This window comes from Rhinichthys klamathensis, unplaced genomic scaffold, assembly GCF_029890125.1.
Source record: "Rhinichthys klamathensis goyatoka isolate OS25496 unplaced genomic scaffold, OSU_Roscu_1.1 h1tg000076l_1, whole genome shotgun sequence".
Classification (NCBI taxonomy): domain Eukaryota; kingdom Metazoa; phylum Chordata; class Actinopteri; order Cypriniformes; family Leuciscidae; genus Rhinichthys; species Rhinichthys klamathensis.
In genome coordinates, this window is record NW_026606618.1 from 61,210 (window position 1) to 84,878 (window position 23,669).

The 23,669-nt window shown below is 36.2% G+C and overlaps 3 protein-coding genes across 3 annotated transcripts; all 3 read left to right on the forward strand.

The window, feature by feature from the left end:
• Positions 1-257: 257 nt before the first annotated feature.
• Positions 258-6,814, forward strand: anpepb.1 (alanyl (membrane) aminopeptidase b, tandem duplicate 1). The gene is made up of 20 exons (XM_056250784.1): positions 258-878; positions 961-1,103; positions 1,443-1,579; positions 1,681-1,807; positions 1,989-2,143; positions 2,244-2,357; positions 2,455-2,598; positions 2,700-2,765; positions 2,880-2,945; positions 3,035-3,207; positions 3,393-3,469; positions 4,329-4,462; positions 4,576-4,631; positions 4,716-4,863; positions 4,944-5,032; positions 5,110-5,220; positions 5,950-6,117; positions 6,201-6,341; positions 6,435-6,516; positions 6,608-6,814. Exons 1-20 carry the CDS (start codon positions 292-294, stop codon positions 6,755-6,757), a joined length of 2,868 nt encoding a protein of 955 aa, XP_056106759.1. The 5' UTR covers positions 258-291; the 3' UTR covers positions 6,758-6,814.
• Positions 6,815-7,561: 747 nt separating this feature from the next.
• LOC130085179 (aminopeptidase N) lies at positions 7,562-14,261 on the forward strand. The gene is made up of 20 exons (XM_056250785.1): positions 7,562-8,131; positions 8,586-8,728; positions 9,208-9,341; positions 9,479-9,605; positions 9,693-9,847; positions 9,943-10,056; positions 10,842-10,985; positions 11,076-11,141; positions 11,325-11,390; positions 11,531-11,703; positions 11,801-11,877; positions 12,032-12,165; positions 12,256-12,311; positions 12,432-12,579; positions 12,699-12,790; positions 13,048-13,158; positions 13,331-13,498; positions 13,574-13,714; positions 13,818-13,899; positions 14,036-14,261. Exons 1-20 carry the CDS (start codon positions 7,602-7,604, stop codon positions 14,186-14,188), a joined length of 2,814 nt encoding a protein of 937 aa, XP_056106760.1. The 5' UTR covers positions 7,562-7,601; the 3' UTR covers positions 14,189-14,261.
• A 372-nt stretch (positions 14,262-14,633) lies between these two features.
• LOC130085174 (major histocompatibility complex class I-related gene protein-like) lies at positions 14,634-19,493 on the forward strand. The gene is made up of 4 exons (XM_056250779.1): positions 14,634-14,946; positions 15,206-15,457; positions 15,708-15,986; positions 19,168-19,493. The coding sequence occupies exons 1-4, from the start codon at positions 14,892-14,894 to the stop codon at positions 19,491-19,493; spliced, it is 912 nt and encodes a 303-aa protein (XP_056106754.1). The 5' UTR covers positions 14,634-14,891.
• The last annotated feature ends 4,176 nt before the right edge of the window (positions 19,494-23,669 follow it).

Below are 23,669 nucleotides of genomic sequence, written 5' to 3' on the forward strand. Positions count from 1 at the left end.
GAACGGTTTGGGTAATTTGCTAAATATATTTACAATATAAAATTATTTTTAACCATTAGAATGTTATCACATCACTGAAAAAGTATAGAACAGTGAGTAACAGCAACATTTTGATAACACATCAGGCATCAATGACTTTCTAAAACCCTCTGATATTTCAAACGCCCTCTTGTACACGCTGTTAATGGATGAACCATTCATTCATGTGGGAGGAGAGACTTCCCCGTTCTTTAAATAAAAAAAGTTGTGCAGATGTCAGTTTCACTCCTCTCATCCTGTCATTCATCAAGCATGGGAAAGGGTTTCCACATCAGTAAAACTGTCGGGATAGTACTGATTGTGGTAGGAGCTGCAGCAGTAGCCACAATCATTGCCCTCTCTGTGGTCTACTCCCAAGAGAAGTCCAAGAACAATGAAGTTAAACCCACAGCTGAAGTAGCAACATCAGTTCCACCAACAACGGCACCATCCAATGAACCATGGGACCAGTGGCGCCTTCCTCAAACTCTAAGTCCACTAACCTACAATGTGACTCTGTGGCCACGGCTCAAGCTGGATCCAACATCCGGACTCTTCATCTTCACAGGGATGTCCAGCGTGATCTTCAGATGTGTGGAAAAGACAGACCTCGTCCTCATTCACTCCAACAAGCTGAACATGACAAAGCCAGTCACCTTGAAAGCACTTGGAAGCCAGCCAGCTCCTTCCATTGACTCAATAGTGATGTACGAAAAAACACAGTATATGGTGATTAAGCTGAAAGAAAGTTTAACTGCTGGGGAAAGATATGAGCTCTACACAGAATTTGTGGGTGAGCTTGCGGATGACTTGGGCGGCTTCTACCGAAGTGAATACGATGACGAGAATGGAGTGAGGAAGTAAGAAGTTGATCTGTCCTATCTATTCATTCTGTTCTGAAAGACGTTTCGTATATAGTTAAATCTCTTTGTTGTTCTTCAGAGTGGTCGCAACAACCCAGATGCAGGCAACAGATGCCAGGAAGGCGTTCCCTTGCTTTGATGAACCTGCAATGAAAGCAGTATTCCACATCACTATTCTCCATGATCCAGCAACCAGAGCCCTCTCCAATGGTGTTGTGATAGGTAAATGAACACTTTATTCTGTATTGTTGGGGAGGCTGCTTTAAAAATGCTGCTTGCCAAGCTACAAGTTATTTAGAATTTGAAAAAGTTAAACTACAGTGAAGTCACTGCTTTAAAAAAGTGAGAGGAAAGTTCAGGATAAATTGATTCACTAAAATTAATCAGACGTTCCTATTCTATGTATGGGTCCATAATGTTGTAACTATAAAAACTATTAACTGTACTATAGAGAAGTGTGATTAATTAGTTTCCTCTGTTCATTCAAACCGATTTCAAGAAAATTTGATGAAAATCCATCTGACTGAGTTTGATCAGTCAATATCTCTTTTTGACTTTCAGACGAGGTTCAGATCACAGTGGACGGCACTCTTTTAACCAAAACAACATTTGCAGCCACAGAAGTAATGTCAACATATTTGTTGGCATTTATTGTCAGCGAATTCACCTTCATTGAACAAATAGATAAAGATCTGCAGGTAATTGTCTTTTCACAAGGTCTACAGAGAAAACTATGTTATCTTGCCCACCAAGATGATTAATTTACTAAAAAAATCCATACTGTCGTTTATACAAACAGATTCGAATTTTTGGCCGCCGAGAAGCCATAGCTGCAGGACAAGGAGTGTATGCACTCAATAAGACAGGACTGATTCTCAGATTCTTTGAGAAGTATTACAATGTCTCCTATCCGCTGCCCAAATCAGGTAAGAGCCTATGAGCAAGAAATTATGAAAAAAAAGGTTTATTTAGTTTGTTTATTGTTTTATGACCTATATTTTATGAGGCAATGAAATAGTTTTTTTATTGAAATGACAGTTTAAGATTACGTTACTACTTTTTAGACGGTTTTTAGAAGTTTAACTCATTCCTCAAAATGTTGCACAGATCAAATCGCCCTGCCGGACTTCAATGCCGGTGCAATGGAAAACTGGGGCTTAATCACATACAGAGAGACGGCCCTGCTGTACGATGATAAAATATCCTCAAATGGAAACAAAGAGAGGATTGCTACTATTATTGCCCACGAACTTGCCCATCAGGTATGATCAGGAGTCCTTTTTTTCCAATTTGAATCTCTAAATGGAAAATGATTTACAGAATGTAAAGTTTACTTTTCGCCATCTTCCTGTTTCTTTTTAGTGGTTTGGAAACCTTGTGACTATCAGGTGGTGGAATGACCTGTGGCTCAATGAAGGTTTTGCATCTTACGTAGAATATCTTGGGGCGGATGAAGCTGAGCCGAATTGGAACATTGTGAGTGTTTGAAGCTAAAGCCAGGGCAATAATGCCAGATGCTAAAAGCTATCACCAAGAGCATGAAATCATAACTGACTCTATTTCTATCCCACAGAAAGATCTGATCGTTCTTAATGATGTGCACCGAGTTTTCGCCATAGATGCACTGGCCTCGTCTCACCCTTTGTCATCTAAAGAAGAGGAGATCCAACGACCGGAGCAAATTAGTGAAGTGTTCGATACCATCTCCTACAGTAAGGTAGCGTGGGAACTGTTTGCTAAGTTGACTGTAATGTTTCATAATCAAGAACATGCTGATTACATGTGGTTTGTCTGATAACATGCAGTCTCTTCCTCTAGGGTGCATCAGTAATTAGGATGCTATCTGATTTTCTGACTGAGCCAGTGTTTACTCAAGGCCTCCAAGTAAGCTCCCTTTGTATGCTTTTCCTTAGTGTGCCATGATACAATAAAAATGTAATATGTTTTTGATCTAGAGAATGTTTTTGTACATTCACAACAAATTTGTTTTTTTAACAGACCTATCTGGATCATTTCAAATTCAAAAACACAGTGTACACAGACCTTTGGGACCATCTTCAAATGGTATGTTGTAATTAAACAAGAATGATCAGCAGCATAATTATCGGATTCGTTGGCACAAAACACAAGCGCTCATATTTGAAATGTTGTAGGCCGTGGACAAGACTGGCTACCAACTGCCCAAAACTGTGCAAGAAATTATGGACCGCTGGGTTCTTCAAATGGGCTTCCCTGTGGTCACTTTTGACACAACAAATGGCAAGATCACACAGGAGCATTTCCTCCTAGACCCTAACACTAAACCAGACAGGCCATCAGAGTTTAAGTATGTAAAAAAAAATATATATATTTAAGAAGAAAAATATTTTTTTCTAAAAGCACCTATTACTGATTTTAATTATGGCACCATTTACTAGATACTTTAAGAATTAGATATATTATACTTAAAAAAATCACCACCAGGTTTTGTTGAAATTACTATATCAGAATATTCTTTATTTTATTTTTTAGCTATGAGTGGTTTGTACCATGTACATGGATAAAGACAGGAACAGAACAACCCATGAGATGGCTGCTAGAGAAAACTGGTGAGTTTTAAGATGACACTGACATTCACAATTATATTTGTTGTGATAGTGATAGTTCACACACAAAAATGAAAATTCTGACATTATTTATTTACCTTCATGTTGTTCTAAACCTGTATGACTTTATGTGGGACTCCAAAAGAGAAGTTTAGCAGAATGCCAAAACTGCTCTGTTTCATACAATGACAGTGGATAAAGACCTAGGCCTTTGCAAAAAAAAAAAAAAAGCAAAATAAAAGTATTTGTAACGAGGTTCAGATGTTATGGGAAGAAGGAGGCGGGAACCGGCGAACAATCAACACGTTTCATAACATAAAGTAAAACAAATACACAACGAAAGTAAAAGACAGAACCCCCTCACAGACGACTGCTGTCACATATAACAAAATAAAACACAACATAAAATCAGGCCTGTTCCTCTCTCGATCTCCATTGTCATCGCTCCTCCTTTTATGCTTCCGCTCCTCCGTGAGAGACCGGTGCGTCGCGCATCAGTAATCACGCCACCGACCTCGTGCCGCTCTCTCACGGCCCTCAGACTCGTCCTGCTTCCCACAGTATTACATACCATTTGTATTCTATATTCCAAATCTTCTGAAGGCATATGATAACTTTGGCAGCTGTGGTCAACATCCACTTTCTTTAAATGCTTTTCATTAAACAGCTTGGACATTCTGCTAAATATCTTTCTCTTTTTCCCACTGAGAAAAGAAAGCCATGATAACGATGACAGATTTTTCAAGTTTGTGTGAACTTAGCACTTAATTATATTTGCAAATTATCATTGGATGTTAATAAAGGACAATATTGTATGCTTTAACATAAATCTATGTATTTCTGCTTTCCTTTTCTAAATTAGATCAAACAGATGACCTGAAAATAAATGCAAATGAGTGGGTTCTGGCCAACATCAACGTGACAGGATACTACAGGGTTAACTATGATCAAGTAAACTGGGAACGCCTGCTTAATGTTCTCCAGACATCCAGACATGTAAGAAATAAATGTATAAAAGACGCAGGGAATATTGTTAAAGATACTTATAGTTTTTGAAAATTTTGATTATTATCCGGCATAATAATTGACAGCAATCTTTTTCCATTTAGAGCATTCCAGTTATTAACCGGGCACAGTTAATTGATGATGCTTTTAACCTGGCCAAGTAAGATCCAAACTTCATTCTTCAAACGTAGGAGTGTAATTTCCAGTCAGTCCAAATGCTAAAACGTATCTCCGCCATTTACAGAGCAGGAATTATACCAACAACATTGGCTCTAAGAACCACACTGTTCCTCATTGATGAAACTGAGTACATGCCTTGGGAGTCTGCTCTCGACAACCTGGACTACTTTTACCTCATGTTTGATCGCACAGAGCTGTACGGCCCTTTGCAGGTAAGCGTCGTCTCTGGATATTTCAGAACATCAATCGAACTGAGCTTGAATTCTAACATCGCATTATTTCAAACCTGCAGGCATATGTTGGAAAACAGGTGGTACCTTTGTTTAAACACTTTACAGATCTTACAGATTGGAAGGATGTGCCAAAAGGACATACTGACCAGTAAGTCCTGCACATATAGAGACGATAAATGCTTAGATTTACTCTCAAGCCTTTATTCACTGTATTTGTTTCTGCAGATATAATCAAATAAATGCGCTCAGAGTTGCCTGCAGTACTGGGTTGGAAAACTGTACGACTCTAGTAAAAGATTGGTTTCAACAGTGGATGAACAATCCAGATGACAACCCGTGAGTTTCAATCAGGAGTACATAGAAATCTTAGAGAGTGTCTGATGATCTTTCCTGAGTGCATCATAGTTAAAATGTATACTGATGCAGATATGTACTTCTTAGTTTCAAAATAGTATTATCATTATAAATGTTTTTAATGTTTATAATGATCACTGATATTATATATATATATATATATATATATATATATATATATATATATATATATATATATATATCCCTATGCATTTAAAGTTGCCCCAAAAAGTATGTGGATATTTTAGTTACACTTAAAAATGTTTTAATGTCATTGCATAAAAAAACAAACAAACAAACAAAAAAAACTAAAGTATAAAGCGATAAAAATGTTAAAAATGTTTTAAAAAGATATTTCAAAAAACATTTTGGTTGTCACATTTTTTTAGAACATGACTGTAAATGTAATACATTATTTATTTAAAAAAAAATGAATGGCTCAGAATAGTTTTTAGAAAAGGTTTAGAATCATTTGACACCTAGTATAAACTGTATACATAAATTATTTTATTTTATGCAAACCCAAATACAAAAAAATATGTATGTTTTTTTTTTTTGGGGGGGTGCACTGTGTTTTGTTTCATGAGTTATTGCAGTATATCAGTACTTTTATATATTGTAAAAATATCAGCTGATTAGCTTGAATTAATAGATTGCCATTTAACTGTCATTTTTAATAACCTGTCACTATCATTTTTTTCTCTGCATCAGTATTCACGCCAACTTGAGGTCTACAGTATACTGCAGTGCCATTGCTGCAGGTGATGATAAGGAGTGGGACTTTGCTTGGGAAATATTTCAAAAAACTAATGTTGCTTCAGAGAAAGATAAACTGAGAGCTGCAATGGCATGTGCCACCAAGCCCTGGTTACTGAACAGGTGAGCTCACAGATTCATGCTGACAATTACATGCATCTCTCATTGTATTTAGCTAAATACATGTGCTTTGATTGATGTTCTAGGTATCTCAGTTACACTTTGGATGCATCGAAAATTCGGAAGCAAGATGCCACCTCTACCATCATCAGCATTGCAAGCAATGTGGCCGGCCAACCGTTGGCTTGGGATTTTGTTAGGGCCAACTGGGAGTACATTTTCAATCAGTAAGAAAAAAATACTTGGGGACTATGCTATTACTTGCTTAAAAATACAGCAGTTTTCTATAGCTACAATATCCCCTTTTCATTCTCCATTAGGTATGGAGGTGGATCTTTCTCTTTCTCCAATCTGATCAATGGTGTCACAAAGAGATTCTCAACTCAGTTTGAACTGCAACAGGTATGTGATCTTCCCCTTTATTTATTGTCATCTTGTACAACAGATACTTATATCTGAATGTTTCTGAATCTGTTTTGTTTTAAAAACACAGCTGATACAGTTCAGGGATGACAACGCCAACATAGGTTTCGGTTCGGGAACCCTTGCCATTCAACAATCCATCGAGAGGACTAACGCCAACATCAAATGGGTCGAGCAGAACAAAGATGCAGTCTTAGCCTGGCTCAAAAATCCATCGTAACCCTGAAAGATGAACATACTATAGTTTGCTTGATCTGAGGAGGACAGTAACACTGGAACATTGTTTTGCCTGGCCTTAGAGGGTTTTAGCATGAAAGAAAATTATTATTTATTATTCAGGATGTTCTAAATTGCAATATTTCCCAGAGCTACTTTATTCCTATGATGATGTACAGTATATACATATCTTTCTTTAAAGTGTGCCTCATGTTAAAATTGTTATTTCCTTCGATTATTTTTTGTAAAATAACTTTGTAGAATGAATTTAAATGAACTGAATATGGAAATAGTATAAATCTTTGGTATTTATCATTTTCATATTTTGTCTAATGAAAATAAACACTTAAATCCATGAACTATCTTGTACTTTTCTAGCCAATTTTCAAACTTTTGTATTGTAGTAGTAGTACTATATATGTTACTGTGTCCTTCAGATGGTAAATTATAACCATCATTTTTTAGGATATAAACTTATTTTTTATTAATATTTTACAACTTGCACAGACTCATCAAAAAGGTTAAATTAATTGAAAACATTTTAGATTATATCAGATGATTTCACAGCTGTGACGCTGCCATGTTTGTTTTTCTAAGCTTCTTCCCACGATTTTCTGCATCACATTTTACTAAAGAGTAATGGCTGCATATACATGTCAGGGAAGACACATGCCACAATATATTATCTTAGTGCACCTCAACTTATCAGGTTACTAGATTCTTTCACTGGCTAGTCTCAGTGTTAATGGATAAGCCATTATTCCCCTTTGGGAGGAGAGAAGGTGGGAAGAATAAATAAAATGCCATCACAGTTAGGTCTGATCTTTGCTGACCTGTGGTGACTGAACATGGTGGGAATCAATTTTAGTCCAATGTGTGTTGGATCCACTTTACTGGGAATGGCATCGTTGGCCACCATTGTTGGGTTGTGGACCATTCAACTCCTTCCTTCTACACAACCTCCAGCTGAGCCCTGGAAAGAGTATCGTCTACCAGACACACTGGTTCCAGACTACTACAACATCACTCTCTGGCCTCGACTTCAGCCGAACAGTTATGGCCTCTTTGTGTTCACTGGAAAGTCCACTGTGATCTTCAAATGTCTGAGGGAGACCGATGTCATCCTCATTCACTCCAATAAGCTGAACCTGACCTCAACAGATGGATATATGGCCAAACTCTCTGCGCTTGGTACCGCAGTAGCGCCCTCAATACGGAAAACCTGGATGCAGGAGACGACGCAGTACCTTGTCATAGAGTTGAAGGGAAAACTGAAGGCTGGAGAGCTTTATGAGCTTTACACAGAGTTTGTGGGAGAACTTGCAGATGACCTGGCAGGGTTCTACCGGAGTGAATATGATGAGAATGGAGAGAAAAAGTAAGTCCAACTATGTTTGAGATCTGAACACAGATCTAAAATACCACCAGTCAGGAACTCTAAAATGTGCATAATGGTGGCAGATGAAAAAAACATCTGAGATATCAAGATCAGCTTCAAGGCTATTGCAGTTGGCAGGTCACATGTTTGTTTGATGAGTCTCTTGGCCGTTTTATTTCTGTTAAACCTTTGTACCTTCATATAAAAGGAGAAGATTACTTAATGGATCCATAAAGAAGCTTTTTTATGTGTTTGAGCATTACATAACATCCAGAAGGATTTCTCATGTGTAGGCGATTCAATCATCATGTAGGCTACACATTGTTTGGACACAGAAAATACTGTTTTTCTAAAATGGTATACTAATAACCCAGAGCTTATTTTATGGTCTGTACCTACCTCTGGTGTTAGGAACACTTTATCTTAGCAATATAATGATAATTATTTCCTCCAGGATAGTTGCCACCAGCCAGATGCATCCCACACATGCTCGCAAGACCTTCCCGTGTTTCGATGAGCCTGCAATGAGAGCAGTTTTCGACATAACCCTCATCCATGACAGAGGAACTGTGGCCCTGTCCAATGGAATGGAAATTGGTCAGTTTTACTAAAGACAGTTTTACACACTTTTTGACTATGTTAACTACCATATAATGTAAACTAGAACATTTATAAACTGGGCTCCAGGGTCCCCCAAGTGTCAGCAACAAGTGTGCAGGGGCATAGAACATTTCAGAAATGTTAAAAAATGTTTGTTTTAAAAAAAAAGGTAACATTTCCTGAAGTTTACAGTTTTACATTTTCAATCTGCGTTCTAAAGACCGGTTGGAAATCATGAGATTAATCATAATTATTTTATTTTATTGGCAGCCCTATTTTGGTGAAATAGTGAAATAATTCGATTTATTTATTTTTGCTTTAGTACTGTAGAAGCATCCAGAAAATTATACAATATCAAACATTGAATTCAAGTATTGTCTGAAAATTTTATACATTTAAAAAGCCTTGAAGTTTAAAGGCGGATGGATGGATTGATGGATGGATAATCTAATGTACTGCTTGTTTTCCTCATTCAGAGAAAGTGGACACCGTTCTTGATGGACAACCTGTTACTGTGACAACATTTGAACCCACAAAGAACATGTCCTCGTATCTATTGGCACTTGTTGTCAGTGACTACACAAATATTACATCAGCGAATGACACCTTGGTATGGCCATCTGTCGCCTTTTATGAGCAGTATAGCTGCTTTAAAAGATAAAAATCGTACATTTATTGACCACCAAATGAGCTTTACAGCATATCTGCTCGTGTTGCATAGAACTAAATTATGTTTGCTCTGAACAGATAAGAATATGGGCTCGTAAGAAAGCCATTGAGGATGGCCATGGTGATTATGCTCTGAATATAACTGGGCCAATCCTCAAGTTTTTTGAAAACTATTACAGTGTACCATATCCACTCTCTAAATCAGGTATGTTTAAGCATCTAAAATCATCTCATGAATATTATTGCCTTGGGAAAAGTTTTTTGTAAGGATTTTTAATTCTCTACCTTGAAGACCAGATTGCCCTGCCTGATTTTTACTTTGGGGCGATGGAGAATTGGGGGCTGGTGACCTACAGGGAGACAAACCTTCTATATGATCCAGTCATCTCCTCTAATGCAAACAAAGAGAGAACGGCCACCATTATAGCCCATGAATTGGCTCACATGGTACTTGCATTTATAAAAGGATGATATGAGAGGTTTTACGTGGCTATACTATGTGTTTTATAATAATACTATGGCTTGTTTGTGTTTATGGTCAGTGGTTTGGGAACCTTGTGACTCTAAAATGGTGGAATGAAGTTTGGTTGAATGAAGGTTTTGCCTCTTATGTGTCGTATCTTGGTGCAGACTTTGCTGAACCATCCTGGAATGTGGTGAGTGTTCACAACTTTCACACACTACCGGTAATTAACTTAGACCTATGCATCTGCCAATGGTTGGTCAATTGAGAACATTTACCAGTCATAAACAGTTATTGACACCTTTTTCAAAGTGTTTTTTGTATTACTGCATTAAACTAATGTCATATTCATATCCTTCATATCACAAAATATGACAAAATAGTAGTTTAGCAAATTTGCCTTGCAAAATTTAAAAGGAAACAATAGCTACCTGTCGCTGAAATGCGGCCCGTGACACATCTTCATTTTGGTGACCCTGACCCGTGTGGAGACCATACTGTAAAAAAAAAAAAATAGGTGGAGAGTCTGGAGACCTTTACATTCTATGGTGGAATGGGGGAAAAAAACTTTCAGGGGACACGTTACTCGCGCCTTTTGTAATTTTCCTCAGGCAACCATTGAACCTCACACAGACTGTGATGACGCTTAAACGGACATCACCATCGTCCTACTGCAAAACAAATTACATAATTATTATTTTTAATTATAGCCTAAAGTTGTTTTATGTATGAATATTTATAACATTATTTGTGTAATATTACCTTTGCATCAAGTTACAAAAAAACCTAGTTAACGCTGCTGTGGGGGTGACGGTATTGTCTTGATCTTCTGACTATTGCGTTATCAATCTCTATATTTTGTTCTTCTTTTTGAAAGTTGTGAAAACAATATATATTCTTAATTATAAGAACATGAATAATAAAAAAGACTCATTTGTTGCTTGCTGACATATTCTTTCTCCCTTAACGCTCCTACAGAAAGATTTGATCATCCTTAAAGACGTACACCGTGTTTTTGCTGTGGATGCTCTGGCCTCCTCCCATCCCCTGTCTTCTGAGGAGGAAGATATTATAAAACCAGAGCAGATCAATGAGCAGTTTGATACGGTCTCCTACAGTAAGGTGCTGGACGTATGATAGCCTTCACTTTAAAAAATTCATTGATTAGCATCAAAGTTCAAACTCAGTGTTTTTTTCTCTGTTAACCTGCAGGGGGCGTCGGTGTTGAGAATGCTGTCAGACTTCCTTACAGAGTCTGTGTTCGTACAAGGACTAAATGTGAGCAAATTACAATGCAGTTGTTACATCAGATGATTAGGCTACATGTATATATATATATATATATATATATATATATATATATATATATATATATATATATATATATATATATATATATATATATATATATATATATATATATATAATATTTCTGATATCTGTGATCCCCCCCCCCAAAAGACATATCTTACCATGTTCGCCTATCAAAATACAGTCGGTGAGGATCTGTGGAATCACCTTCAAACTGTGAGTTGCATCAAAAAAGTAACCTCATACATTAATATTTACATAACAACAAAATTTACTCAGAATGCCAAACGAACTCAAAACGTTTGTCAGTACTGCCCTCTGTTGGTTGATTAATCACTCTCATTTAATATCTCTAGGCTGTTGATAAAACTGGAACAGTTCTTCCCTTAAGAGTCAAAGAAATCATGGACCGCTGGGTTCTTCAGATGGGCTTCCCGGTAGTCACAGTCAACACTACGACAGGCCAGATCTCTCAGATGCACTTCCTTTTGGATCCTGAGTCTTTAGTGGAGAGGTCATCTCCATTCAAGTAGGCCTAAACTCATCTCCTAAGCTACCTGAGCAGATAGTCTTGTGTTTAAATCTGGTTTCTTTAGTGTTATGTCTATTTTTACTGATTTTTATAGTTATGAATGGATTGTACCCATCAACTGGATGAAGGCAGAGGTGGAGCAGTCACGCTTTTGGCTCCTGGAAAGAACTGGTATTAACAAAAATAATTTGCCAATTATTTTGTTTTTATGGTGGCATTTTTCTCTTTCACCAGGCTCTGAATGGGACAAACTCACTATTTTGATCCATATATCTTTAGGCCTATATAACATAATAAATGAACTAAAATGATAATCTATTCGTAGGTTTTCACAATGATATGAAGACGACTGGAAATGAGTGGGTGCTGGTGAATCTGAACATCACAGGATATTACAGAGTGAACTATGACACTGAGAACTGGGAGCGTCTCCTGAATCAACTGACTGAGAAACATGAGGTAAAGACAGAGACGTGTCATTGAAATCACAGACACAGTTCTTATTAATACATCTGACCACATTTATCTCTTTATTTTATTTTTTTAAAGGTCATCCCAGTTATAAACAGAGCTCAGATAGTGGATGATGCATTTAACCTTGCAAGGTAAAATTACATAGAGCAAAAATATAGATAATTAAGAAGAGATAAGGAGATAAAAAATATAATTGTTGAAAAATATAATATAATTTTTAATTTAAATTTATTTTATAACTCTTTTTCAAGGGCAAAGATAATTCCTGTCACTGTAGCGCTAAAAACTACAAAATACTTAATTAAAGAAAAGGAATATATGCCATGGCAGTCTGCTCTCAACAACCTGGATTATTTCTACCTCATGTTTACACAAACCGATGTCTATGAACTTTTACAGGTCTGTAAAATACTTCATATATATTGAAAAAACATTCTTCCTTAGAAAATGTGGCTGAGCTATATTGATATAGGTATATTGATTCCAGATTAGTGTGAATTTTGAATTTCTTGTTGTAGAACTACACTAAGAAGCAGGTGACCCCACTTTTTGAACATTTCAAGAATATTACTGAAGATTGGTCACGTGTGCCCTCTAGCCATACAGACCAGTAAGAATCCATAACTTTTTTTAAATGTAATCAATGATGACATTTTCATTTCATGTCAATATTTTTTATTTTATATATATATATATATATATATATATATATATATATATATATATATATATATATATATATATATATATATATATATATATATATATATATATGTATTTATTTATTTATTTATTGCTGAAATGATCTTTATTAAGGGAAATCATAAACTACTGGCACATATTAATTATTCTTTTTCCACTGTGTAGGTACAATCAAGTTAATGCCATTAGATTTGCCTGCAGCACTGGTGTAAAGGAATGTCAGAATCTCACTACAGGCTGGTACAGACAGTGGATGGACCAACCAAACCACAACCCGTAAGTTTTCCCACTCTACAGGGAGGGCACTAAATATTTTAATCTTCCAGTCAAGCAATCCAATATTATACTGCAGGAGATATGCAAGACAAACACAATCTACAGACTAAGTCTTCTCAGTCTATGCATCCACATTTATTTCATTGATCTAATTCAGTTCTCTTTTTGAAAGGATTCACCCCAATTTGAGGTCTACAGTGTACTGCAGCGCTATTGCTACAGGGGGCGCTGAAGAGTGGGACTTTGGCTGGCAGATGTTTAAGAACGCCACCATCGCGATAGAAGCTGACAAACTCATGTCATCCTTGGCTTGTGCAAAAGATCGCGTGCTTTTAGAAAGGTTTGCAAGATAGTATTTTTGGGAACATACAGAAAATTTTAAAAGGAATAATTTATTTTATTGTCATAAATATAGGTACCTTGAGTACACGCTTGATGCATCAATGATCCGTAAACAGGATGCTACCTCTATCATTGTGGATATTGCCGGCAACCCAGATGGTCAGACATTGGCTTGGGACTTTGTGAGGAAGAACTGGGCGTATATGTTCACAGAGTGAGCTTTATGAACAACACACATACCCATATAGAAATGCTCATTTTTATTAATTTAAAATGGAGTTTTAATGTGATTAAACAAAATGATTTTGTGTTGCTAGGTATGGTGTTGGGTCCTTCAACTTTGCCAGCCTTATAAGTGGTACAACCAAAACATTTTCAACTGAATCAGAACTTGAGCAGGTGTGTATTTTGTATTAATACACAAAACAGTAATATTGTAAGAATTGAATTCAAACAACTGACTAAACTATTAAACTCTAACTCTATTTATACATTTCTGGGGTTTTTCTTTCTTTCTATCTCTACATGTGAAAAGCTTCTGCAGTTTAAGAGTGAGAATTCAGCGATCGGCTTTGGATCAGGGACAGCAGCTCTGGAACAGGCCATTGAGAAGACTAAAGCAAATATAAAATGGGTGTCTGAAAACCAACAAGAAATCACAGACTGGCTGGTGGCTGAATCTGCTTAAAAATATTAGACACCAAATGATGTCAGTCTCCTGTTTATCTCTATGTGTGATGAAATAGAAAATAACATAAAACATTTTTTTTGTCAACCAGAAAGCATTACCAGGTGGACTGTGTTTATTGAGAAAAACAACAACTTTTAAAGTACTTTGTTTATCCAGTTAATTTCAATTGTTTGTTAAATAAAAAAATTGTTCTGTATTAAAATAAATACTGTGAGTGAAACTTTCTTTCAGAACAACAAAACGATTATCATAGGCTACTGCACATTCCTGTACCATGGAATGAAAAAATATTTTAAATAACTTTTATAATTTATATCTTTTTTTTTGTATACATATTGTATTTCATGCTTAAATTTTGTTATCCTCCTCTAGAGCAGAGACGATCCACACTGTGAGGTTCTACAATACTGTAAAACAGTAGCATCACCTTTCAACTTTGGTTGAGTTTGTAGCTTATGAATAATGACTTCATATATGCTTGTGCGGACAGGTAACAACAGTGCATGTGTGGTTTAATGCTCAAAATAGAATGGAATGAGGAAAATGAAATATCCTTGCAGGCAGTTAAACAGGAAAATTAAGACTAATTTCTTTCGTATTCGACGGCAACACTCGATGAACAACGTACTTTAAGAGATACTAGTTTAAAAATGTGCACATAATTTTCTAAAACACGAGAGACTGAAAGAATGCAGGGCATATGGATAGAATTATCATGTTACTTGTACTTTTACCTCCAACATCTGCTTCAAATGGTAAGTTTCAAAAGGTTGACTTGTTAAAACGTATACCTACTGCTATAGCAATATAGTCAATTAATTAAATTCAAGATGTTATCCATCTCCCTACTGATCTTCATAGAGCATTACTCATGTATGCTGACAGCTTGATAAGTCAAATCATTCAAGACTCAAGGTTTAAACTGTATATTCTAGATGGAGTAGATGCAGAAATAGAGAGAAAATCACTACTTATTGTTAAAACAACAACAACAACAACCGTGTTGTGTTTCAGGTCCAGGCCACTCTTTGTGGTTGCTTTCCACTTACATTCAAGGAGAAACACAATTTCCTGAATTTAGTTACACAACAACTTTGGATGACATCACAGTTGGATACTATAAGTCAGGGACGTATTTTCCAAGAGGAAATACGACGAATGAGGATGATGTGGTTAATTCAGATTACATAAAGGGTATAAGTGACTACATGTATAACTCCTTTTTGAGAAGAGCTGCACTGTTAAGGCAAGACAGCCAAAATGACAGTAAGTATCCTTACACAAATACACATAATGACGTGAGTCAATGACGTGACGCAAATCTTTTGTCTTCCTGTATTAATCGAATTATACATACAATCTATGATAAGCATATTTAGAATGTCTTACAATGTATTTTAATATCTTTGGAGGCATAAAATTAATTTGTAATTAATTAACCTTTTCTTGAAAATAGTTTGCCTGTGTGATGATGAGGGAGGCCAGTCTATGACAATCTCCCTAATTTCCCTCACAGGTCTTGATGTTTATCAGACACTGGTTGTGTGTGAGCTGCTGGACTTCAACAATACTGGAAAGATGCTTACAAAAGATGCGGCCAGAGGCTGTACCACAGATGAGATCTGTTACTTTAACAACAAGTTTACTTATAAAGTGATTTTAAATATTTCACAAGATGTGCTCAAACCTCATTTAGAAGAATTCAAACTAAAATATATACAGTTCTATTTACCAGTTTGTATAAGTACTCTCAAGAATTACCTAAAAAAGAGACAAAATGAAGTACATAAAAAGGGTAAGTACTCAAGGCCGCTTATGACAAACATTTTAGCTGATGTGAACTGTGTTAAAAGTGCCAGTTTTTATCCTATAAATATTCAAAATGTTTGTTTCTGTTTTATGATGACCACACTGTAAAAAATTATCGTGATTTTAACGGTAAAAGACTACAGTGAAAATGTAAAAATGCTACAGTGAAAAACTGCTAATTTTTTAACAGAAAGTTTCCTTACTATATGGTAAATAACATTGATAGATCTAACGGTACATTTAATGTAATTTTACTGTTGTAAGGGGTATACAGTCAGAGACCCAGAACCAGATATGAAGAATGAAGACCCGGAGTCAGAATTATAAAAAATTAAAGAAAAGTTTTACTGAAGATAGTTTGCATTTTCACCAGCAGAAGTCAGCTTCAAGACTCACACAGGAGTTCGTAGGCCGCCCCACTTACAGTTACAAAGATCACAGCAGTTATACCATTTCCAAGGTCTAAGCTACGTCATTGCTTACAGGTTGAATGATTCTCATTGGCTAAGAAACATTAAGAGCCTAAACAATTTAACACATGTGAGGAGATAGGGGTGCCTATCGCCATTAGTCAAGATAGTTGTTGTCCACTCATTAGATTTAGGTCTGTGGTGGCCTCGCAGGTTAGAGAAGGGCGCCGGGGTGTCTGGTCCGAACGTCCAGAACCTACATAGAATGTCATACGCACACACACACAAATAACAGACACTAGCAAATAACAGCTCCCATCAAGGCTGAAGAGAGTCTGAGCTCCTTATTATCAGTCAAGTATACCAAAACATATTGCTAAAACCTTCACTCGTTTGGGAGAAAAACAGATAACTGGCATTTACTCCCAAGGAAGGAAATATACTGGAAAGAATACATTTTAATACAACAATTAAAGTTCGATATAGTAACGCTCAATAGCTTGACCATATGGCCAACGAAGGATCATATGTGTCCACGCTGCCTTTAGGACCCTCTATAAACCTTTCTACTGATCCCAGAGAAAGAGAAAGAGACAAACGGCCTTGTGGGTTACGTGGCCTTCGTGTCCTGCGTGTACTACGTGCAATCTCAAAGTAAGATTGGAATGCACCTAAAAGAAACTGGTTACTTACATCCATGCATTTAAGAAAATATAATTTCACAAGCACAAAGAATATAAAAATTATTATGTGATAATGAATATATTTGATTATTGATTTTTATAAAGGAAGTATACAACCATTCAAAATGATATATGATTATATGTATTTGAAGAGGCAAGGGATTTTGACCAACCCTTCACTGTAAAATATTTTTTGTAAGTGAAAAAGAACAAAAGTCATTGTATCATTTACAGTGAAAAACCGTAAATTGACATTCCCACAAATCCCTGCATGACTTCACTTCACATTTGATGTATTTTTGTTGAAATAACTGTTTCTTCATAGTTTTGGTTACATTTAAAATTGTTAAATAAATGTTTATTGCATTTTTTTAAATTTCATGTGTGTTATCTATCTATCTATCTATCTATCTATCTATCTATCTATCTATCTATCTATCTATCTATCTATCTATCTATCTATCTATCTATCTATCTATCTATCTATCTGACTATCTATCTAATTGCATCTATATCTGCTCTGCCTGACGGACACATTGGCGAGAATATCAGTTTTGTACATTATTTCGTTCTGTTTACCATCTTATTTATGAGGATGAATTGTAGGCTATAACATGGCAATATTATTGCAGAACATATTTCACTTTTCTGTTTGCAAATATGTGTTAATTTGCATTTCTGTTGCAGATCGATCAAACGGGTGTTCGTGTAGGCTGTTAATTGTAATACTTGCTTTGTAAAGTCTTCGTGTTATTTATGAGAGGCAGTATTGCCATTTATTTTACACAACGGTCTACAGTTTCACACACTTTCACGTGTTTCTTCCATCTGCCGACGGTGTCGCCATTTCTCATTTCACCCGTTTTTGTGCGTACGCCTGGGTCAGAGCTTGCGTGAAGGACCACACATTTTACCGTCAAGTTTGCTTTTTATAAATACCAATTATTGCGTAGAGAGCGGCGTACGCCTTCTTTTGTGCGTACGCAACATTTATAAATGAGGCCCCAGGACTTGGATCAGCAGGTCTTGCATCAGACTGAAGGGTTTTATTCTGCGATAACAACCGGCTGGATGTTATCCCGCTCATTACATGGCTACTTAAATAATTAGACATGAAATATTTACTTGAGTTGAAATATTTTATTAGGTCTATAAATGCAAAGCTTCCGGCAAGTTCAAACTAGATAGACATTTAAGGGATACAGTGCAGTCATAACACTTATTAAACTGCATTTCACCACATAAATAATTATGGGGATAAGAGATATTGATTTGAGATTAAACTGTTTTAAAATTGTAACTGTTTGTTATCTGATAATCCATTACAGTGTACAAAACAATCGTTGCAAAATGGTACTGTAGCTGTGTTTTTATGAAACAAGAGAGTGAGTCCACGATACCCCGGATGACACAATTAAATGAGTGTACAAAAAATGTTGATTTAATTGATTTAAAGCTGTTTTAATGTTTTATTAGCTCACCAAATGCAAAACTTCAAGAATTGTTTTTATGGTCCCTTTAACATATTCTGTTGACTCTAAGTACAGTTGCACCTACATGTCAAGTAGAGTATGATGGTGTTTAATGTTTGTGTGAATGACACTGTGCAGCTTCTTTAGTAATAATTTTCTTGTGGAAAGCTACTTGTGATGAGCTTAGATTGATCATATGACTCTCATTACTGCTGTGATTGATGGTTGTCAATGGTACAAAACAGATACTAATACTTCCATATGTCGGTAATATAACAGCATATCAGATAATGAATTCCGGTTTATTACTGTAAATTTTCTATTACGTCTAAAACCTAAAATGCTGCTACCGCATATTTTACGGTAAATTTCTGGTAACAACAGCTGCCAGTTTTTTACCGTAAATTTAACGGGATTTTTTTTTTTTTTTTACAGTGCATGGAATTCTTTTTATATCTGCCATTATAAAGTCCATATGTTTAAACAAAATCTAGCAGGCTCTGAAATAATATTCTTAGTGTCAACCTAAAATCTTCACATTAACAAGCTGTCAAAAGTTCTTTGATGTAGAGTAAAATAACCACTCTTTTTTTGTTCCACAGCAGATCCAAAAATCACATTTTTTCAGAAAGAAAACTCAGGAGGGTTTCGTGTGAGTTGTTTGGCAACAGGATTTTACCCTCGTCACATCAACCTGACCCTGTTCAGAGATGGACAGCCTGTATCTGATCATGAGATCACTGGAGGAGATCTGCTGCCCAATGGTGACGGGACGTACCAGATGAGGAAGAGTCTGGAGATCAGTGCAGACACACACAGATACAGCTGCTCTGCCACACACCTCAGTCTGGACAAGACACTGATCATTGATTTAGGTAATGAGCTTTTTCAGAAATGGAAAGTATCAGATAAAATCTTAATGTTTTGATTTGATTCTAAATGCTTTCTCTTTTAAAAGAGAAACCTTCCAGACTTCACATAGGTGTTGTTGTTGCTGTTGCTGTCCTGATGTTGGTGATATGTGTGATTGTGGCAGCCAAGGATTATAAGGCCAAGAGGTAGGCCAATTTAATGTTCTGGTATGTTTTTCTTCAAGATAAAATGTGATCTATTTGAATATTTACAAGATCACTTTATGTATAATGGAATAATTGTGACAAATACTGAAATGCCATGTTTTCTGGTGCCATGAACAGGAACATACAACATTAAGACCTCGCAAAGACTGAACTAGACACAGGGTTTAAATACACATGCAGGCAAACAAGCTAAACAAGATAACAAGGAGGCATGGTTAATCAAAGACACCTGGGGAGACTAATAGACATTAAAGGGAACTGCTAAACATGGGACAAGACAGGGGAACACAGACTGGAATCATAACTTTGAAGATATCCATCCATTTGAATGAGGATCAAACCATCACATCTTCTGCTTTATTCATTGGAGACCATCACAAATGGAGGAATAATAATCTGAGATTTCTTTACCATCTGAGCCAATGCAATATTTGCTTTTAATAAGCTGTGAGATTTACAATTGAGATTTATATTCATAGATAGGGGAATAACACTAAATCGACAGCTGATTGTTTCTCCGTAATATTGTTTTGTTTACAACGAATTTAAATTTATTTATAGACAACTCTGTTGTCAAGAGGGCTTCTATAAAGTGTCTTTTTTATGGTGTTGTAACATATAGTGTGCTAAGCAATTAAAAGGATACAGGTTTGTTAATTGATTTATATTTTACAAAACGCAAAACCAAAACAGAATGGCATAGCCTCATCCATACCAAAATAGAGGTTTCAAAGGAATAGCCTACACACACAGACCATTACACTGTAGGCCTATGTAGTTTATTGTTACTGTGTTGCTGGGTCTAATATTGTTTTTGTGCAATCATATAGATTGTGCTTGCTGTTTTGCATTGGAGTTTTCTTTTGAGAATCTGTCTGGCTATACGTGCCTGTTTCATATTTTTATTGATTGCTTGTATGAGAAACAAGGCCATTGGATGATGGGGGGTACTGAGAGAGCAAATATACATTAAAGATTTTGGTGTTTGATTTAATCTTTTGTTTAATTATTGTAACGTTTGAGGTGATAATCAACTGACCAATTCAATTAATTTATCAATTTAAAAGTGAGCAATCAGAGAACATGCCAATTGTCCCAAAACAAAACCTGTTTGCAATTTCATCCATCTGAAATGTGACATAGTCTGACTAATAATAAGTCAATATTAAGAAGTACAATAGCTCACACTTTAAATATACTGATGTGCATTTTAGTGTTGTAATAAATACTGATGTGCTTGTTAGCAATTAGGCTACATGAAAGATTTTGGTCTTTTGTTTTGTGTAATCTTTTATCACAGATTAAAACATTATTTTAGTAATCTAACATGTTTTCCACACAGAGCCATATCCTCAGACACCATGTTAATACATTTTTTGTATACATTATTTGTATACAAATTGTTTTTAAAATATCATTGCAAACGTCTGCACTCGCTGCCGTTCCTTTCACGGTAGGCTACATGTTGTCACCTAGTCTATATTTCGATTTACGATAAAATCAAGTAAGATTGTGCAGAAGTTCATGTCTTTCTTTTTAATGGGCATATTTTTAGATTTATTGCTTCATCATCATCATGTGAAAATATGTTTGGCAAATTTTTATGCTTGTTTTAAATTATTTTGATTCAAATTGAGGCCCCCTTAGAAGTTTGCAGAGGCCCCCTTAGTTGAGAACAACTGCTATAGTTAATGGCTCATATTTCCTGTAAAACATCTGACAGTCAACCTGCTCTGATTGTTTAATGGAGCATCTTACATTACACAGGCACATTCTTTACTTTTAAAATACTTTCATGGTTATCAATTCATTTTTATTGTTTTTTTTTTTTTTAGTTCTGTAATAAAATAAATAAACATTGTGAGTAAAGAAGTCTATGATGAACCAATACACATCCCAAATGATCTAAAAACGTACTGACTCTCCTGATTCGGATGGTTGTACCGGAAGTCCCGCATAGGAAGTTCGGATCATTTTAACGTTCGATCTCGTTCATCAAAATAAACGAATTCGTGTCAGTTCGTTCATTTAAGTGTCTTTAAATTTTATACTTTTTTAACAGTAACATAAATAATTACTTTAACTTCCGAGTCGTTCTTCCTTTGTCACGTGACAGACGCAATGAACGGATCGTGCACGAATGACCCATCACCCCAGTTCAATCGAAAAATTGAATGAAAAAACTAAACATAGGCTGAGACGCAGCCATATTCTTGGTACCTGTGCAGGTACGCCTACATTTTTGCAAAATATTTGAAGACTAAAATCATGCAGTGCAAATCGTATGTAGTTTTTTTACTCGGACTTTCACTTTCATCTGCTTCAAATGGTAAGTTGTTTACATTTTTAAATATTATTAGAATTTTAAAACCTAATCTTTTTCAACGAATAAATTAAAGATTAATTTAGGTTATCGCGTAGCTATACACAAGTTTACGCGCCAAATCATGGGCGCCGCCATAACTCTACTTAAATGCACTTCATTTCCGCCGGAAGAGGTTTGCACACAGCGTCTGCCGGTGTACACAGCGACGGTTCCACGACTGGAGATGGCGTTACTATCCCCCACCCGAATTCAGTGCAGAACACTAACATGACGACGTGGCCCAGCATAACGTACAGCGAGATTTGCTCCTACTTCGTGCAATCCATGGCAATAGATGGAAAAGCAATTGGACAATCTGAAAGCCGTCGAGGCATATCAATATCTGCACAGCAACAAAGTCGGTTGTGTCATGTCATACACAGCTAGATAAAACAGACATAACGTGCAAATAACTATCAGTTTATGTCCGTGGTAATAGCAAATGTATCTGTGTGTTACTTTAATGTTTCTTTTAACATAATAACAACAATTGTGGCTAAATAAGTGTTTGCAGTTTATAGCTTAATCAGGGAAGACATTTACATGATTATAGGAAATAAAAGAAGCATGTTGTTGCGGATGGAATACGTGTTTGTATTTGGAAAACGGACTGTAACCTATAACATGACTTACTGCTGAGCTATAAATAAAGACATGATCTCTTTTGCAATTATCCTTATGACTCTGCATTGTTTTACCTGCTGTGTACCAACCAACCATTTTACCGGTTAAAATACCTTTAAATGTCGAAACTAACCCCTTAAAATGCAGTAGCCTATTCTACTTACAACAAAACGATTGAAGCCTCTACTTATTGCAATAAATAATGCAATCACTTTTCGCCACCGTGCCGGATCTCCGGCGTGCGGCCGTGAGAAAAATATTTTCCCGATTCATTTTTGTCCAGCTTTAACGTGTTAAAATATTTAATGCAAACGCAACATCTGTTCTTTCTGTCATCCTTTTGCTAGGGTTATGACCATTCTCTTATTCACGCAAATGCTTTAACCACTCATGCGCGACAAGACAAAAGAGAACGCGCTGTCAGTGAATGTCCTCCTGACGATCCGAACTATATCATAGGCTTCTTAGCTAGAGTGCAAAGTGTGTGTGTGTGTGTGTGAGCCATGATGATAATAATTAGGCGATCGAACTGTGTGTGAGAGAGAGGCGCGGGCGCGATACTGTGTGAGTGTGTTTGTGTGTAAACAATGGAGCGCATGGACCTCTTCGTAGCTGGTTTGCGGTCGTAGAACTCTCTATCTAACCACTCGTTCAGGTGCTTTCTCGAGTGTTTACAACCAACTATCACACACATCGTTCCCGAACCACCTTTCTTCATGTTGTAATTGTTATGTCACTGCGATATCAGCGCTTTGTCGAAGCTAGCTAGCAAAACAAACCCAGACCGCCAGAACGGAAGTGGGTTGCATCGACGGGAGGAGTTTAGGATGTAGAGCGGAAACGGCTCATAAACTTGTGTATGGGTGATTCTTTAACTATGGTACTTTTCTTGTCCCTGGATGAAATAATAAAATCTAAAAAACATTTCTTCTTTTTTGTTTTTGGCACATTTACTTCACCCTAAGGGGAGCTTATAAAAAATGTATCATGGCTCAATCATTCTTTTTATTATATATTATGAGGCCTTTTATGCATG